The 20,240-nt window shown below is 44.0% G+C and overlaps 1 protein-coding gene across 1 annotated transcript in view; it reads left to right on the top strand.

The window, feature by feature from the left end:
- Positions 1-597: 597 nt before the first annotated feature.
- T265_12762 (hypothetical protein) overlaps positions 598-20,240 on the top strand; it is a gene marked incomplete at both ends in the record, with an annotated part of 31,233 nt that continues 11,590 nt past the window's right edge. Inside the window, 12 exons of the mRNA XM_009165285.1 lie at positions 598-798; positions 852-1,027; positions 5,853-6,416; positions 7,633-7,925; positions 9,441-9,779; positions 10,911-11,273; positions 13,503-13,716; positions 14,305-14,367; positions 14,905-15,060; positions 17,510-17,657; positions 19,109-19,271; positions 19,567-20,070. Coding sequence (XP_009163549.1) covers positions 599-798; positions 852-1,027; positions 5,853-6,416; positions 7,633-7,925; positions 9,441-9,779; positions 10,911-11,273; positions 13,503-13,716; positions 14,305-14,367; positions 14,905-15,060; positions 17,510-17,657; positions 19,109-19,271; positions 19,567-20,070 — 3,183 coding nt within the window. The remainder of the gene's footprint in view (positions 799-851; positions 1,028-5,852; positions 6,417-7,632; positions 7,926-9,440; positions 9,780-10,910; positions 11,274-13,502; positions 13,717-14,304; positions 14,368-14,904; positions 15,061-17,509; positions 17,658-19,108; positions 19,272-19,566; positions 20,071-20,240) is intronic.

The following is a 20,240-nucleotide window of genomic DNA, read 5'->3' as shown; positions in this document are numbered from 1 at the left end:
CCTTTAACGTTATACGGATAATCTTCAGGGTGGCTCGATGGGCCGCTTAGGCGCACAAATCCTCACACTATGGTAAGGTCATGTCTCTTCCCGACGGGTATGTTCAACGCTGGTCTTGCTGCCAATGACGGTGAGCGCTTCTTGGCAAATCAAGGTCACATGTAGGTCGATATACCACAGATGTTAGACGTGAGTTCCCATCAAAAAACGTCCTTTGTTCCGTGGTGGCAGCTGGAGAGACTCGTGCCTTGTCTGGCGGCCATCTGCAAATGAGCTAAGGTGCAGGGGGCAGCAGTTGCTTTAGGTGTCGCTGTTGAACAACCTTGATTATCGTGGATACTGTTCCAGACGGTCTGATCCTCTGTGCATTTATCCTGTCTAACACGTCCGTGAAATTCACCGGATCGATGGAGATAGCTTATTTGCTCATTGCTGTCTGAGAGACGTCCAAACATGCTAGTACACGCATGCCCCAAATAGTGTTTCGTTTTATCTAATACAGTAGTGCTTTTATCAGCAGCTTGCTTCTTTGATGAAAAAGTTCACTCACAAACTTGGGGTGGTTCAATATATCTTTTGGCCATTTTAGGCTATTATGGAACTCTCTGAAGCTGTAGATCGACTTTCAGGATCCGATGCAAATGAACCCGGCGGTTTATTTCTCAGCAAGAAAAAGTCGGATTTCAAGAAACCACAAGGATCATTACTAGGTCTGGATAAGTTGGCAGAGAGGAAGCGACTTGAAGGTACCGTGAAGGAGTTGAACTTTGCAAAGCGTGATCAAGTTAACCGTGACAGGTAACGTGATTTAAAAAAAATAATCTGATGCACATATCCAGCAGGATTTACAGGGAACGTCGTGTCGAAACACCTTCCAATCAAGGCGGTGTCAGTAAAGAATTTCTGGATTCTCGAGAGCGTAGACGCGAGCGGGAACGCCAAGAAAAAGAGAAATCTGGTCTCGTCTCGACAACTTCCCGGAAGAGCATAAATGCTCTTCCTGAATCAACAGTACGCAGGGACATTGGTAAGCTGGATAATAGGCATGCGAAACCTGTATTCTTTCACTTGATTCTGGTTGATAATGTGAAAAAAGCCGACTTCATGTATGTTGAGCACATAAAGGTCTCATTGATTTGGCTATTGCTATTATTGGTAGAATGCAGCGCTATGTGCGACACTATGCTGCTACACAACAGATACTCAAGTGAATTAAACAAACGGATGCCGTCGGCTCCTGCTTTAACTGGCTTTTCGGGTCCAACTAATTCATCGGTCCTGAGCCACCTCTAACTTCTCCTATTAGAGCAGCAAACTGATCACTCAGTTATAAATGCCGAAGATTATATGCTTCACTCAGCTTTATTTTTCATGATTCTATTCAGCCTAGCTTTTCGGCCCACTGTGGTACAGCATTTTGGTGACCTGTCACTGTTACTCAGTCTAGCTGGTTTGTTCTGGCATCGCCAGACCGCAGGGTCTGTTGAAACTGTCACATTAATTGTGAAATGAGACAGCTACGTGCTACATATTGGACCTGCGAATCTTATTGCTTCAGTGGCAACTTAAAAGTTTTGTCACCAGCTTTTCCTGTTGCATCGAAGCATATGGCTTTTCAAGCCGCCCACTTTCCATTGCATGAAACGTTACCATTATGTTATATATACATATATAATATATATTTATATGATTCCAGACTTCTGGACGTGTGTGAATATACGGCGAGCTCTCCAGAAGCTTTCGTACCTAAAGTGGTGTCCGTCAAGGATGCCCACCCCCCATTCCTGTTTAACTTCGTGGTCGATGCGATGAAATCACGAACGCTGGAAGGTTTCCGAAACCCCGGTGTTCAAATAGCCTGTGACGAAAACCGTGTCGATCTGGGATATGCAGATGACATCGTTGTGATCTTCGAAGAGGAGGAGATGAACTGACCAGAGTCATCCCATCCTTTGGTATGCACTTTGCACCCACAAAGTGTAAGGTAATGCTCGTGGACGTTGTAGTCGCTGAACGCGCCACTTGAAATCCAGTGAAAGGTACCGGAGGTTATGTTTTACGTATCTTGGAAGTTATATAAGTTCTGATTGTAATGTGACAGGTGAATGCACGAATCTGCAGGGCCCGGGTCGCGTTGGGGCACCTATGGCGTCAAAGTGGTGAATCCCTGAATCTTAAGGGACGTGTGTATCAAGCTACAGTGGGGTTGTTTTGTTGTATGGCTGTAAGACTTGTCCTGTTGGAGCAGCGGACGTCTCTAGGTGTCCAACAGTCGTCGCGGAACCATAGCTCGTGTGGGTTGGTGTCTGCGTATCCATAACGAGGCAATTGGGAGTTTTCTGCTGTGCAATGGGTACTTCCATTGAAAAATATGTCCAGCACCAGGAGCTGATTCGGTTAGGATATGTGTTGCGTATGCCTAACTATCGTCTGCCCGATTCAGAGTGGCGGAAGCAGAGAGATAGCCAACCATTGACCTAGAAGAGGGATATGAAAGAGATTACGAAACGTTTGGGTGCTTTCGATGCTACTCGCCTTCAAGGATGGGGACCGCGTGATCCCCACTGCTCCTGATTGGAGACACTGCAAGATATGTCTGTCAGTGGGGTCCTTGTTGTCAGTTTCTATCCAGATTACCTGAATGAGTGGAGGTGCAGGCATCTCAGAATGGTTGGGGTAAGCTAGCACCAAGTCCCTTCCTCGTCCACCTTTATTCTTTTCACAATAAGTCAAGTAAGTTCAAGTAAGTCATGGTTGTGCGGCAATGAAGCATCGGTGTTGAACAGTGATGTCATGCTGTCGATGATGATATATGATGTATCAAGAGGTGAAATTGCGGTAAGTGTTGGTCGGCTGACCACTAGGTATGTTCACCTTTAGTCAAGCAACTGACCGTACAGTATACTTACATTAAGTTCCACCGTAGCTTATCGTGTATTGTTAGGAGACGTTCGAACCCACATTCAGCTGAAACTGTACTTCAAACCCTGGGGAAGTCTCTTGTATCCATCTTCTGATAACCAGTACACGTCCCTTTCGTAAACAAAGTGCATTACTACAACAGAACTTGGTCGTGACTACCTTTTTGCTTGTGTCCATAAGCGTTTGCGTCGCTAATCCGTGTGGTCAGCGTTCATTTTGATTTCCTCCATATAGTAGCCTGATAATAAATTAGATAAATTGGATCACCTTGATATGGGTCGCGGTTGGGTTGACTGCAAATGAGGACTACCTTTTACTCTCTACTGATGGTTCTTTCTTGAAGCCTAAATGTCGACAGACTATGTAACTAATTTTCTGGACGCGGTTTGGTTATTCCAGAGTAGTTTGGTCTCAGCGTCATTCGGTTTCTGGATGAGATGGTCCAGTGCGTGAGAAATTTAAGGCTGCTCGTTTCTTTAGTTGTTTAGAACTTTTGAGCTGAAAAGTGTAGGTCCTGAGCCATACTGTAAAAATGTAAAATTGATAAAGTTTTATTTCTAAGGACGTGAAAACAAAAAGGGGCACAAATGGCTGCGGACTAACTACAGGGGTACAGTGATTCGTTTCCTCCGATTCTCGCCTGAAGAACTTTTTTTGCACCCAATTGGATAAGGCTGGCTTAGGTGGCGCATAAACACCCAAGCTGATGTTTCACTAGGCGTGGTTGCTTTCAAAAATGCTGGGGCCGAAAAGACGAAAACAAAAGACAGAAGGAAGAATATCGGCTTTCAGTGGCATAGGACGAGTAATTGAAGAAATAGCAACGGTCAGGAAAAATTGTCCACTGGTTCCGTTGGTTTGTTTTGTGGTAGAAAGCACTGAAAGAATTAGAATATACCAAAAACGGTTAAATTTCATGCGATCGGTTACCGGTACAATCGGTTACTTCTCCGGTCAAAGGATCGGAAGAAATCTACCTTTCCTTGAGAACAGTTCAATAAATTATGAAGGATTGCTGACGAGTTACGACTGTCCTAATTTAGTTCTAGGAATTGAAATCAAGCTCTTCCATTCAGTGACCTTTAGGCAGTTGAAGAGGTCTAGGGTCCCTGGATGAAATCCTTCTTGCGTTCTGGACAAACGGTGAGTATGAAACGAAATTTTAGGTAATTAAAAACCTAAATGAGAGGAACCGATGCCACACAGAGCCATTGAATTGGTTTGTTGTTACCGTTAAGGAAACACCGAGTGAATACGCTTTTGTTAGTTAAGTGTCGTTTGTTTCGTCTACCATCCGAAACCCAAACCACGGACTTCGTGCCGCTGTATATGTCATCCGAATAGAGTGACTGTTTTCGTTTCTTGTTTTCATTCTCACTTACTTCTCAGTTAGCAAATCAACAACGGTCGCCTGACTATCCCGCTGACCTGATCTTGTTTACTAATTTCATTGAATTATTAGAGTCAAAATCTGTGGAGAGTGATGTGTCTGCTTAGGTGCTGTCACATGTGGTGTTTCAGTGATTCCGTCATTTGTTTATGAGGTGTGGACACAGAAAGATCATGGTAACCGGTAATTTAGGATGGCTTTTCTTCCGTGCGTCTGAATTCACTGTGCTGGGTCCGACTCTGACATCCCTGAAGTCGTTCTACTTAAAAATCACTAAGATTAGTTTGTACTCTGATGGAATAGTGCCCATATCCACAATTGCCTTAATTTTTAAGACACAACTCCTGTATTGAAACAGTAACACTTAATCCGGTTGCCAAAATTAACCAAACCTTCTGTTGTTTGGAATATAGATGCAGTTTTAACCATAAGGTCTCAGAGGTATCCACTTGAAGGACGTAGCAAACTGGATAAAAAAAATTTTTCCAAACCCCCTCCAATGAGTTTGCAGAGGGGACGTAATCTATTTTGTGAAAACAATGAATGGCTGTGCCGTTTGACGTTCAACAACGAGAACTGAAAGGCTTCGTAATTGATTCGCGTCGCTTTCTTAACCTTTTTTTATCACGCATTTTGAACCACGCGTTCTTTTGATGAGAATAGAAACGAGACATTCTGACTATATGTGTCTCTCTCTGTGTATTATAGACCCAGCTTTTCCTCTCGCAGACTAATCGGAGTTTTGAAAGACAAAACTTCTGCCCTAACCTTGACCTTTGATGAAAATATTCTTGCCCCAATACGTTTGAGCTGAGAGACTGGCAATTCTTAGGATACGGTGAATTCCCCTTGGGAAAAGTCCATTCCTTCGAAATTGTCCGTGCAGCCTTTGTATCGGATTTGTCGGCGAACCAAGGTGATAAATGAGCAACCATGGTGAACAATCTGCCGTTGAATCGTGATAAAACCGATTCCAAACGATGTAGATCAATTCATCCTTCAGTCAGTCAGCTGTAACACCCTTTCGGTACACATTTACTGTCTAACCCCTTCCTTAAGTATGGCAACTAGCCACCGAAAAGACGCTACAACTGAACGATTATCTCTTATCTTTATTACCCAAAGGAGTCACGAGAACCATAATGCTTCCAGGCTGCGCAGGCCTATACGAGATCAGTCGGATGATGGACCGTCTGGCCACTAATTTTGCAGCTCAACCCCTGAGCTATCTCAGGCTCCACAAGATATGTTTGGTTGGTTTGACCTTAGGGGTTCAGAGGACTTTCTCAGACAGGCCGGTGGTTGTTAATCGAGGTGTTGGCTTTTGGCGTTCATTTTATTGGATAGCTCTCGCTAGGCGAAAGTGGTATATGAGACTCCCATCACGGAAGTCATCTGAAGTGTCAGATTTCATGAACCTTTTCATATGGAGTCCGAAATAGTGTGGGTGAGACTGAGGCTTTCTGTACACTTTCTTGACAAATCCATCCTGGCGGATTCGTGGTGTTACTCTAATTCACACCCTGTTCACTCTTTTTAGATCATTCTGTTATCACTGCGGATCGGGAATCACAAAGTGTGCGGCGCCGCAGAGAAGCTGAGTGGGAGGACGAAACACCGTCACATCGCAGTGCCCGTGGGTCTGGTGATGATACCAACTTGAGTTTGGATCGCTTTGCTTCTCCATCCGATTTGCATGGAGCTGAAGGACGCTCCGGTAAGCAGTGGAGCTGGGATGACTCCGGATTCGGCAGCAGAGGGAGCACTCCGAAGGGTACTAACTTTCTAAAATCGGACTCCAATCGCGAACGGTATGTTTACACGCCGCTACCTACTCCTACTTTCAAACATAACACGTGGATGAAATCTCCCCATGGTGACCGTGAACATCATCGTATAGGTCGGTCAGATCGTCCCAAGAGTGAACACCATTCCGACCATTCACATAGATCCGCAAGACCTAGCACTGGGACTACTAGGGGACACAAACACAGTCCGGATAATTTCGAAGAAACCGAAGAGATGATGGTGGAGAATGAACGCATTGATCGCAACTGGTACCAAATGGATGACGGTTACGATGAGGAAAATAATCCGTTTGCAGGTGAGTGTTTTATTTTTATAGTTCCCCTTCTATGGCTGATGGGGTCGTTGAGACAGATTAGTTACCAGCCTAGACGTACATATACCAGAGAGCTCATGGATAGCACACTCCATTAGTCTATTGGGATTAAACCGCGAGCCACACCCATTCGTCATGTCGCTGCTACCGGGCGTCCGTTATCTTCCTTCATCATTGACGCGAATACATTCCATAGTCCGTTTCACTCCAAAAACTCGAGATACACCGATTCGGGGGTGCTTGAGTGACTCCTTGGTACATTGCTCACTTAAACAGTTTTTTATATCCTTTGGCCGGTGAAACTTTTAGCTTGGGCGAGTAGCCGAACTGAAGCGGTTTTTTGTTGTTTGTGCTCAAATTTTCTCAAAGGAGCGAGGTTGGTGGTCTCTCTTTAAGCTAGAGAGGTCGCACATCAGTCTGTTGTTAAATAGAGTGCTGATATGGACTCTTCATGTCAGTCTTTAAAGTGTTTTGTTCCCCACTTAAGCCAGCTGCCAACAAAGGGCTCCCATCTCTACCTTTCACATTTTTGATAAACATCTACCTGTTATAAAAAACTAAGCGGGATACAGAAACACGACTTTTTCGCTTGTACATTTCCGGGATCAACAAAAATGTCCAATGATCGAAAAACTAAGCAAAGCAATCAGGCGTCTCAACTATGACTTTCTGATATTGAGAGAAATCGACACTTACCGTGTAGGCAGTAATGCGGACCAGGGAGACCCCTGGAGCGATTCACTCGAGATACTATGCTAGTATTCTCCATCAGTCATTGTTATTTGGTGGGAAACTCCCCCCCGGGGGGGGGGAAGCTGAGTTGTCCTTCTGCTAGCTTTATCCTCTCCTGGGCAGAATTACTGTTCTGATCTTAATCTTTTTCTGCCAAAAACGATTTACCATGCGAGGTTGACCGTTCGGGATCCGACCGCATTCTCCTGTCTGAATCACTCGTTAAAGTGACGTGCCTGATCACAATCAGTCCGCTATACAGTGGTATCGCTGTGGTTAGTTATCTGTACCCAACTATCATGTTTTTAGTGTGAGATTTAGTGCAGCTGAAGTGCATCCTCAGTTCTGCTATTACCTTTAGGTTTGTGTCTATTTCCGTGATCTCCGAAGGAAATCGTATCCTCTATGTTATAGCCTTTCAGCTAAAATGATTGTGAACATTTTCGGACTTCTCTTGTCGCCACAGATATCCCCGAAGAATACGCGGCTAAAAAGGAGCGTCAGCTTGCTGAACGAAAAAAACGCAATCGACAGAAGCTGACGGCTCAGGCAGTCCAGGTTCACAAGGACAACCAAGCTTGGGAGCACAACCGAATGTTACGTTCCGGTGTGGTCCAGCGTGTTGATTTTGCAGAAGATGAAGACTTTAACGAGGAAGGCGAAGCACGTGTACATTTACTAGTGCGTAATATACTTCCTCCCTTCCTCGACGGTCGAATAGTGTTCACACGACAACCTGAACCAGTTATTCCTGTCAAGGTAAGAAGTATCGGGATCGTTTTTGGAATAATGTCTGTGCAACAGAGTTACCAATAGACTTGACGGCTAATTATCCACCATGATCACGTAGTTTAAGCTTGCAAATCAGGCTGTGGTTATTTTTTAGTTGATGATTTTAGACACTGGATTTAACAGATAAAGGAATGGATGGCTATGGTTATGTGCTCCGTCTCAGGATACGGAATCCATATTAGTTTGTGTCCCGGAAACGAAATAGTCTTTGTGTTCCTCGTTTCACGATACCAAATCGGTTGCAAGTGTATGGGAAATATAATCTGCTGAGAAAAACCTTACACTGATTTGGGGTTGAATTGACAAGGACGTGCTCCTTCGCCTCTAGAAACAATCTTTTTTACTGTGTGAGCTCCACTGCCACAAAAACAGGTTGGTGTATCTGACAGAGATGCGTAGTAGACGGTCCTGTTTCTCGGGTGGTCGCAACGTAACTGTATCTTATTTATTTGTTGATCCTAGATATGGCCATCAAAATTAGTAGCATCCAAACATCTTGAGACTGGCTGTTGGTCTGTTCGTCGAGCTTGACGATTGGATTGCAAACACCTCATCACCAAGCGTAGCGACATCGTCGGTGCTTGACAGAGCGTGTAAATTCCCCTTTTTAGTCTTATTAATATGGTCTCTAAACAGCACCTGATAACTCTAAGGTGATTGGTTGGTCCCGAGATGGCTTTCACGTAATGTGTTAGTCAGTCTGAGTTACATCATGGCCTCATTTCGTGTTTGATCGCTTCGTTAATTGCCTTCAATTCGACAGCTTTATTCCTCCGTTGTGATTGGATCGTTTCCTTATTACTTCGTGGTCTGGTTGGTTTAGTGGTTTACCTCCTATGAACGCAGACTGTCCAGTCACTGCGGAGAAGTAGAATTGTCCAATCGAAGGCGTCCAACGAACCCAACGGATACAAGAGGACGAGACGAAGACGCAACTCGGATTCCAAGCCGCCCAACCAAAATACGCGAAAGCCACCTTACAATCCTTAGGGACTGTTCAGAAACTATATAAGGTTAGGTAGAAAAAGGGAGAATTTACCTACTAGACGCTGTGTGGGTGACCTCCCCTCATATGGTAATGAAACGTTTGCAATCCAACTAAAATGCTTGACAAATATACCAAGAACCAAGCAGCACACCCGAGATACTTATGTTCCTCAGCGTTATCCTCGAGAGACTGCCGTAGATTTCGGTTAAAATCAAGATAGATCAAAGGTTAATGTGTGAACTATTGACGGAGGGTGCCGTGGTTCAAGTCTGGCGTTGACTTTCTGGTCGCTACTGTCTAGGCTTGGCCGAGCTGGCAGTATCTCGGTACTCGTGCCTCTCTCGAGTTGCATGATGGATATGAGCCAAAACTGCACCAGAGCTGATGGGTTTGGTTCCTCCAGTATTCTTTGTATCGATACCAGGCACGCTGTCGTTTTCATGCATCTCTTTGGGAATTCTAATCGTACGTTGCTTTTTCTCACGTTATTGTAGGACCCTGATTCAGTGATGGCAAAAGTTGCTCAGAAAGGTAGTGCAATGGTGCGCTATTTTCGTGAACAAAAAGAGCGCAAGCGGGCACAAAAGAAAGAATGGCAGCTGGCTGGAACACGGATTGGTGAAGTAATGGGAGTGAAGGCTCCTGAAGAACCGGAGGACCGGTGGACTGAGGACTCGCATCGTCAAACACAAACGTTCGCAGACAAAGTTGGTGACATGAAATCAGAGGCTGTAAGTGACTTCGCCACACAGAAGACACTCTCTGAGCAAAGACAGTATTTGCCAGTGTTCTCTGTGCGTTCATCTTTACTGAGAATGATAAAAGAACATCAGGTGAGTTGGTGGTTATTGTGGGACAATGATTGCATTATATTGCTTGTTAGAAGAATACAGAAAACAGGTTGCATCTAATCCATTACCCCTAGACTATGAACTGGGTCAATTTGAGGCAAGCCGACATATTCAGCTCATAGAAGTGGAAAAGGAGTTATTTCCACGAACTGGAGCCTGATTGCTTTTTTACTGGGGACCCAACCAGTTGAAAGTTGGTATTGGATCTCCGGTTGCGCCATACTTGAGTAGCTGTCACAATGCTTCAGACTTGAGCGGTGCTATCCCGGCCGAAAATTCATTCCTCATGTCAGAAAAACACAAACGGGATACGAGTGCAGTATGCTGCGAGTGACTGTGTTGCGGGACACTCTGAGGGCAAAATATTATTACCGCATGCGACAGGAATGTGGAGATAATAAGGTACTCTACTCCTCTGATGTATAGTAGTCCTGATGCAATTGACCATGTTATTTACATCGCGGTATTCGTACTCAGCTTGTTGGCTGAAGGGGCCTTGCTGAACAAGAATTCAGTAACCAGCCATCGTCTCAATTTGATCATCTGGTCATCACTGGAAATCATCAATCCAAGGGTGTCGTTACCTCTAGAGTGCTTCATTTGACTCTGAACACAGGTTCGCGTGTCAGCTCACTTTTCTGATGGACCACAGACCGATGCGAAACCTTTCACTGCATCACCTCTAGAGGCCTTCTGTGACTGGCTCAAAGGCTATCAGCTGTTGGTCATATAAAAAATGGAAAGACTATGTGTACAGTTAGCCTTGAATATAGTCTGTCTAAGTCATGTGACTGCTCATCCACGATTCAGTGTAAATTGGTTTGTCAGACTACTCAGACTGTTCTTGTCAGTCCGAAGATATTACTACACCGTTGACGTTTTGACCTTGTCTCGTTTGGTCCGATCCGTTTAGCTTGGGACTCATGTGTCTTTCCCACACTTTTACTAGTTGGTGCAAGTCAGCCTCATGTTTCTTTCGGACAGCATGGCAGCTAGGCAGCGAAAGTGTGTTATAGCTGAACAGATTCGTGCAAGTCAGCTTAAAACATTAATAATGATTGTTTAGGTTTACTTGGTTGTTTCAACCACTTTTGGGCTTGTTCCATCTTTCAGATAGTTGTTATTGTCGGGGAGACTGGCAGTGGCAAAACCACACAACTGACGCAGTATCTGCATGAAGATGGCTACACCACATATGGCATGGTTGGATGTACACAGCCTCGACGTGTTGCTGCTATGTCAGTGGCACGTCGCGTTGCAGAAGAAATGAATACACGGCTGGGTGACGAAGTGGGTTACGCGATTCGATTTGAAGACTGTACTTCACCTAAAACACTGATCAAGTACATGACGGATGGTATACTTCTGCGTGAGTCTCTCCGCGAATCCGATCTGGATCCCTATTCAGCTATCATCATGGATGAAGCTCATGAGAGGTCGCTCAACACCGACGTTTTATTCGGGCTTCTTCGTGACGTGAGTTTTGTTTTGATTTCTCTTCTCCCGGCCGTTGGTTTCTGTACCCAACTTCTACGCGAAGTGAAATACGTCGGAAAACTGATACTGTGAAGAAATCCTCATGTCACACTTCCGATAAGAGCTAGGGATACCCCAACGCATTTTGGGATAGAGAAAAACCATCCCAAAAGTGCGTCTTCTTATCTGGTACTCGTCATTCTAATCTATGGATGGCTTCAGGTTGCTGTATTCTGGCAACAAATGCCAAATAGGGACCACCGTGTGAGCACCACATCTCAGACCGCTCCATATTACACCAGGCCGGCGTAATCGGACTTGTTTCTTTAACCGGTCGGTAGCTGAACCGAGACGTTAAATCCGCGTTTGCGTTCGGCTATGCGTGGGTATGTTTTTACGGGCTGCAACTAATGTACCGGGTTTGTTTAAAATTGATCCACTATCTGCCGGAGTCCAAATTGCCGCCCTATCCTTCTAAGTTCTTGAGGTTGGCTTATGGGAGTATCAGTGGCACAGTAAGGCCAGATGGTGCGCAATCATTTTTTGAAACGGAGAGGAGTTACCGTGTTGATGAAAGAAATCGTCACCATTCTCATCTCGGCTAGTAGCTGAAGGGATGTGAGAAATGAGGTTCTGAAAGTAATCTGTCCTCCTTCCAGGTAATAAGCCATTCGAATGAAATAAGTTGTTCATCAATGCGAGGGAACGCACAGGAGCTGCGGGCCACAAAATCTTAGACCTAAACATTGCTAACAAGGAAGAATGAAATAAGGCATATTCTGGAAAGTGAAGTTCGGTAGGATACCAAAAGGATATAGCATGTTAGAGCACTTACGGGAATTCGAATTCGATGAGCCGGGCTCCTATGCTCAACTGCCACAATTTCTCGCACACCTTTGCTAGAAACAGCGGTGGAGCCCAGACGTGAATGAAGATACGTCAACTTCAAAGTTATCGGTAACCTTTGCCTGTTGGGCTCCAGAGAAGTTCTCGTTTTCCACCTAATGTATCACCATCCAAAGGGTTGCTAAAGTCTCTTGGACAGCCCGTTTGTTTCCTTGTTCACTGGTCTGATAGTGTTCTGTTTGATTTTTGATACTTTGCACACAATGTTGCGTGCGTTGATTCAAGTGATCAGTGCCTTGTGGATTATCATTCTTTCGAGAATTCTCCTGGTTGTCTAATATCTAGATATTAATAATAGCATGGTGGTAATCGGCGCCTAGCTGCCATGTTACCCGAAGGGAGCACGAGGGCTACGACACTACTAGGTTGCTTGGTCCTAGACAGAAGCAGTCGAAATGCCCGAGTTGGGTTAAAACCACGGATCTTCCGGTCAGTAAATTCGCACTCTAACCACTTAGCCTTCTCGAGCTACCTATCTATCTCAAACTGTTTCGATCTATACTGAAACATCATCTGTTTTTCTCATTTGAATGCCTCTAATCAGATTGCAGTAGAAATTTAAGTGAATGAAGTGTTTTTCTCAATATTTTTGCTGCTTCTCACGCTGTTTCCTAGGTTGAGCATTCTGCCAAGAGTTTAGATTTATGTAGCATAGATACGGATAACTCATACTGCCAGTTAATCTGCCACAGCGTTCTTATCTGTGCCAGTTAAGGGATAAAACCTGCTTCTTAGACAATATAAATACTAGCTACTGTAAAAATACCAATCTTGGGCGCGAGTAACGACTCCAGTGTTGGATCGAAGTGCCGCAACTTGTTGAGTTTGGCATTGAACTTGGACCACACCTATTGTGTGGGGAATAATAGACTCACTTCTACCTTTTCGTGTCTTGGTTGGATGAATTCACTATGCTCACTTACAGCATGCTGGACTTCGTTAGTTGTCGAACAGGATGATGCGACATGAAAGTTTCCCTTGAAATGAAGCTTATTTTGACGTACAGTCTAATTTCCTAACTTCAGAGCAGAGCTGGTGTGACCAGTAGACAAGTTTACCCAAGCTACTGCTACCTGAAACGCGGTAACTCAATCGGGACAGCTAGAAAGGGCTCATTCGAAGGGTTTTTGGCCGGAAACAGACATTCTATCAAATTGCTTTCACCACAGTTGAATTTCAATCATACCAAAACATATCCCTTGAGATTTGGGTATCATTTTAGTTGTGAGATGTCTGCTGGACATGTGCTTTCGAAGGGTCGAATGATTACTGTGATCTGTTGCGGAAACTCATTCCTTCATTGTCTTTTATTCTGTTCATAAGGTTGTAAGCCGGCGCAATGATTTACGCCTATTAATTACATCGGCAACCATGGATGCAGAGCGCTTTGCACAGTTTTTTGGAGACTGTCCCACCTTTCGAATTCCGGGTCGCACATTTCCTGTGGACTTGCAGTTTAGCAAAACGACCGTAATGGATTACGTAGATGCTGCTGTGAAACAGGCTATTCAAGTCCACCTTGGATCACCGATTGATGGTAGGTTATTGGTGACGAACTTTTCACCTAATGTTTTTGTATAATTCTACGGTGCCAAATTCTTCCCTTTGAAGTCGAGAAATAACAGGCCAATTAACGCGAGTAATAGTTGTTCGGTTTTGGCATGCACAAGCGGCCTCAGTCGCCAGATTAGCCAAATGTCCTGCTGAAAACCTGAAATACCCACAAAACCATTCTGTCGTAGGATAACACCAATGCGTCCTTCCAGATCAATTCAATTTTCGCCACCACGATTCTCCCTGTTGGGTCACTTCCATGTGCATTTTAATAGCATGCGACCTGTTTACTAAACAATGGTTTTGCTCTAAATTAATGATTCTCGAAAGTGATCCTAGCTGGCAGCTCGCTGTCTCTGTACTGCTTTCGTTAAATATTTGCCTGTGGTGATCATGATTGTAGGACCCGCTTGGCACCAGCGATGGTTCGATCACTTCAGTACATTAGGTCACCACATATCGTTTGGGCGAATGCACTTAAGTTACCTTGTCTATTTTTCCAATGTTTTGGTAGTTTAGTTAAAGAGCTGCTCCATCTTTGCTGTTTTCAAACTCCGTACTTTCTTTTCAGGTGACATACTAATATTCATGCCTGGCCAGGAGGATATCGAAGTTACCTGTGAACTCATTGCAGGTATGTTTCTATTTTTTCAGACAATCAACATGTAATCGAATTGTCGAGAGATTAGGTTTAGTTTTTGTAGCCTGCATTCCTGTTCTTCTGTTTTGCACATTTTGGCCCTTTCTTTTCGAATTGCTTCAAGGGAACTGCCGAAATATTTGGATGTGTTATGACTACTTAGGCCTGCATCTGTGTGAATTATGCCACGGAAGATCTAGTTTATTTGCTTTGTTTCAAGGTGATAAAGTTTGATAACTTGGTTAGTATTACTATAGTTCATTTATTCTATATAATTCTTGGTTAGTGCCTGCCGGTAGATTTATCAAACACGCCTGGCGACGCACTTCAGGAAGCTTGGAGACGTTTACGAGTTTTTCTCTCTCAAAGACTGCATGTCGTCGCTTGGTCATAATAATCTGATAAGCTGGGTAGATCTTGCATCGTGAAAGACTATTGTAGTTATCCGTGTATAATATACACTTTAAGCTGGGACGAGCCAGTAGTTTCATCTCCAACGAACTCATCTGCATCCGTTTGTTTCCCGTTCAGAACGCTTGGGAAATCTTGAAGAGGCCCCACCACTTTCAATACTACCCATCTACTCACAGTTACCGAGTGATTTACAGGCGAAGATATTCATGAAAGCAGAAAACGGTGTCCGGAAATGTGTGGTGGCCACTAATATCGCTGAAACCTCACTAACGGGTAAGCCATTTGTTGACAGAGTACTCATCAGTTCCTCCGAAATTTATCATGCCGTTTCACCACCCGCTTGTGTTTAACTGGGGGCTTAGATGACCATCTCCTCCAAACGGAGGTAGGTAATTTTTTGACGTAACACATAACAAGCTGACCGAATGTTGATTATTAGAGTCTTATATTTTCTTACCGTTAAATGAGACTCAGGTGAAGGTGACCATAGCTGTATTTTCCGGTTCAACCTGAATGGTGCAGACACACCTTGAGACCCTTCCGCTGATAACGCGTGTTTGTGGGTGGATGGAAGATGAATAGGCAGCATCATTATTCTCAGGTCTTTTTATAATCCATTCAGGCACAAATTGTATATTCTGCTTTACTGATCTGATCTTTGTCCCCTTATTGATAATTGGACGTCTACATTTGTAATCTACAACATTCATTTTAACATAATTGGCAAGGTCGTTCCGAATTCCCAGAGGTAAAGTTTTACTTTGCACTTGCGTATCACGTGAGAAAATCTGTGAAAACGTTCTTTTGCACAGTAACTTCATAGCCACCACACCACTTTATCACTTTCTATGTTGCATCCTAACCTGCCTAAAGCTTATCGAATTTGTTGCGTTCATATTTTTCTTTTGGGACATAAGAACAAAGACTTGGAATTCAAAAGTGTAAGCTATTGATTAGGATCTCTGCTCTTATGCGGCTGTTCAGCATAAAGAGTTGTGTTTCACTCGCGCATATCAAGTAGCAGGTGAAATCAGTCTGAATAGACGTTAGCGTCCCTTAACCATTTGAGACGATGAGCTAGTCTCCGCTGAGTGTTCGAGTGCTTTCAACTTACTTCAGACATTAAATTAATTGCAAGCTTGGCATGCAGTTTCCTTTCTGGTTTAGCTTCACATTCAGTTTCGGTTTGCATCGCTCGTTTTGGACGGTCCTCCTGTCCTGATACAGTTAGTTTCGTGGGTCCGTGCCGAAGGGAGAAGCGCTCGACTCCTATTAGAGATCATCAGCAGTGCACATCCTTGACCGTGCTCAGGTTTAAACTCCGGACATTTGACATGCGAGGCAAGCGTGTTAGCACCACTTCACAAGCGCATGGTGGACCTGCCTGAATTTCCACGTTTGAACAGACGAAGGTGTTCACTCGTAAGCGTCGTGCAACCCAATAACACCATCCTAATGAGAGCGAAGCTAGAATCCAATGCTCTCCCTCTTTTGTGTGGACTCACGAGAGTAATTGCGTCAGGACTGGAAGACAGCTCTTTAGACGAGAGTGGTGTGAACGCGAATTCTCGAAACCTTGCAACCATCCAGGACCATAATAGTTTCATTGGAAAACTGTTCAGAACCAATATTTTCACTTCCCCCGTGAAGGTGACTGGTTTTTAAAGGCCGCATTTCTGAGAAGACTAATGTAAAAGAGAAATCTAACCGCTGCAATGCAACTGTAAGGATTGATGCACATGTTACCGGAGATGGGGTGAATAAATAAGAAGGTTACACAGTCAAACCAGACTCGTTGCATAGTAGGTTGTTTACAGTGAGTCGCTGATAAGGTGGTTAACTGATATTCAAAGTGGATCTACTGACTAACACCAAGTGAACCTGTGGGCGCTGTTCGTAGGTGGTTCGCCGTAAACAGTTTACATGAACCGGGTGACGATGCGTGTAAGCCGCTTGTGTCGACACAAACCCAATAAATTAAGGCCTACTGGTAGGAGGGAGGAGGGTTATTTGAGAGCCACGAACCGAGTCAGTCATGGTGACGAAAAGGAACCTCAATACCGTGATGCTGGCGTCTGGTTCTTCGAGTTGCAGCCGAATACCGTACTTTCCTCAATCTTTTCTGTTTTTATTCAGGCTTTCAATTTAGACTATGTTTCACAATCCGTCCAAATGATCTTTTCAAGCTCTCCTTTTGCAGAACCACATATCTTGGAAACTTTCCACCACACTTGTATTCTATGCTTTAAGCAGTCTAAAACTGAAGTAAACATACATCTCAACAAGCCAACTGATATTTTATATACGTGGTGTAATAATGGGTACCCGTTTCCTCCGTATTCACTGTTCATGTGCAATAGGTATCAGCAACCGGATGGTCACTGATGAAGTGGTCTTGTGAAGTAGGACCGTTCATGTCCAGAAGCGGGTAATTCACTCAGGCTTCAGCGGTGGTCTAGTATGAACGCATCTGTGACGACTAGCTAAACGACGATCTGGTACCAGGCGATCACGTGAAGGGATAGACTGTTCATTCACTCTTAATAATAATATTGGGTCAGAAAACCTGAAGACAACATAGTGTGAAAGATTTGGCACATAGTATTGATGTGCCATCTTTCGTGGGACCTTTCGGGACTCCTACAAGTATCCGACTTCTTTCAATGCGGCTCACTTTCTTCCCGAATTTTCTGTTTCTAATGTGTTTTTCGCTGTTTTTCAGTTGATGGAATACGCTATGTGATAGACACGGGATACTGCAAATTGAAAGTATTTAATCCGAAGATTGGTATGGATGCATTGCAAGTTTTCCCCATCAGTCAGGCTAACGCCAATCAACGGGCTGGCCGAGCCGGTAGAACTGGGCCTGGGTGAGTCAACAAAATTCTTCTTATCCGGTTTCATTTACGGGTACTGTACCTATACTTTTAGGGTCGAAATCTTAATTGTCACGAACTATATCCCTGGAACGAGCCAAAATTTTCGTGAAAGAGAATTTACACCCGCTTTCTTTGTTCCATACTATTTGGTTGTCTTATTTTTCCGTCGTTTTCCAGCTTTACTGACTGTTCAAATCATTCTAGCCAATAATTGGATACACCAAAACGAATTGAGTACAAACACACAAATGTATTAACTATTACTGCATGTCGTTACCCAGGTCGAGTTGGTTTACTTCATTTTTTTGCCAACCACTTTTCCGTATTCATTGATGCTTTATTCGAACCTACGTGTTGTATGCTAGCCAAGCTGTTGGGTTCATGCTAATTTGCTTGTGGTGGCTTGTTTACTTAGTGATTGCTGTTGTAAGTATGGTGGCATTTCCGCAATTTTCTGTTGCTATCTTCTTTTTGCATACTTAACACTAAGAAACAAGGCAGTCGAACGAAACACACTCATTTGCAAACTAATTTGGTTTTTCGAGAGACTCGCCTCGAACCCATTCCAGCCAACTGAATGTGCGATTTGGTTTCAGGTAGAACATAAGGTTGACGGAAACTCGGGGATTGCACCTAACTGATTAGACCCAAGAAGGGCGAAACCGGTCGTGGGCTGTCGACGAATTTTCAGCAACCTTATGAGTAGTACATTGCAAATATACAAGTCAGTTCAAGACTAAACAAAACGAAACCACTCCTGGATATTCTATCGTTTGTCAACTGATTAGTATTCGATATTGGTTGCCTGGCTACCATAAGTTAGTGAGGTAATCAGAGTTTACCAAGTTTATGTCTGCACATGGTTTGCTCATTACTAGTATCCGGATTACGTAAAATCCGGATACCTCTGGTACACGAGGTAGAGCGCAAGTTAGTTCAGTTCTTGTTGGAGCTCATCGGCCACCACTGTGTGCTTGACGTTACCCGGTAGAAATGAGTCAGTCATCCACTTTTCATTCAGTAATCGTTGGTGAGACAATTCCCTCACATCCCTGAAGTTGTGTGATCCAACTGGCAAGATACACAATAAAGTTATGGTATGCTGAGACCATATTGTTCATATCTGGGGAATTTGACGGGATTTAATAAGCTAGTTTCGGTTGAGTGTTTGTGCGAGGTATTCTGTCTGTCATTATAAAGGGCCAGGTTTCGTTTATGGGTCCTTTCTAGGAAGGACCGATTCGACCATCACCTGCTGCTCTTACTTCTGACTCCTATTTTCCAACACTTGTCACAATTTGTGTGCGCCAAAGGAAAACGTCTAGTCTGCGTTACCCAACCATGTCGCTTCTCATAATTTGATGTCCTATTGTTTGTTGTTTGTTTGTTGTTGTTTGTTTGTTGTCCCATTTAACTTTCCCATACCGAAATCTCGCACACAGAGTATGCTATCGTCTTTACACAATCGGGCAATTTCAAGAAGAGATGCTGTTCACAGCTGTTCCTGAGATCCAGCGGACAAATTTGGCTAACGTTGTGCTTTTGTTAAAATCACTCGGAGTTCAAGATTTGATGCGATTTCATTTTATGGATGCTCCTCCACAAGTGAGTATCAGTGTATCTTATATTTCTCTGGTTTTTAGTGATATTTAATGTCTACAAAATCTAAATGTTGTATTTCTCAGGATCACAAGCTGGTCTCCAGCCCGACGCTTGCGGCTGATATCAACTAATACACCGTTTTTAAATAGTTTTATGGATGAATTAAGCAATGGCCGCTTGAGACAACCTCTTGCTTGAGTCATAACAGCTCACTGTTCGCATTGTATACCCGATATGGCTCAGTTTATCATATGTTTCTTGACATACGGGTTACGCCGTTCGTCATTTTGCGTTTCAGGACAACATCCTCAACTCCATGTATCAGCTGTGGATTTTCGGTGCTTTGGATAACACTGGTAGTCTGACCAACTTGGGACGCCAGATGGTAGAATTCCCACTCGACCCAGCCTTGTCGAAGTTGCTCATCACATCCTGCGATATGGACTGCTCTGAGGAAATTCTCACCATTGTGTCCATGCTATCTGTTCCCAGCGTATTCTATCGTCCCAAAGGACGTGAGGAAGAGTCCGACAACGCGCGCGAAAAGTTCCAAGTCCCCGAATCGGATCATTTAACCTTGCTGAATGTGTTCACTCAATGGCGCAAATCAAGTTATTCGGCCGGGTTTTGTGCTCGACACTTTTTGCACCTGAAGGCGATGCGAAAAGTGCGAGAAGTAAGGCAGCAAATGAAAGAGATTATGGAGCAGCACAATATGAATCTACGCTCGATCAGAAGTGATTGGGATGTAGTCCGCGAATGTCTTTGTGCCACATTCTTTCACCAGGCCGCTCGAATCAAGGTGGGTTTCAGCCAACCTGCAGTTTTTTTTCTTTGGAAAACGAAATTCCCCGTTTTTTTTGACAGTTTGCGTAACCGTACCTAGCCACAGACCACAGCTAGCCAAACACCCATACATAAGTACTGTTCTTACTGTTTCATGTGAAGCATATCTGATTTGTCTAAGGGGAA

This window comes from Opisthorchis viverrini (assembly GCF_000715545.1).
Source record: "Opisthorchis viverrini unplaced genomic scaffold opera_v5_13, whole genome shotgun sequence".
Lineage (NCBI taxonomy): Eukaryota > Metazoa > Platyhelminthes > Trematoda > Opisthorchiida > Opisthorchiidae > Opisthorchis > Opisthorchis viverrini.
This window is presented reverse-complemented; position numbering and strand designations above follow the sequence as displayed.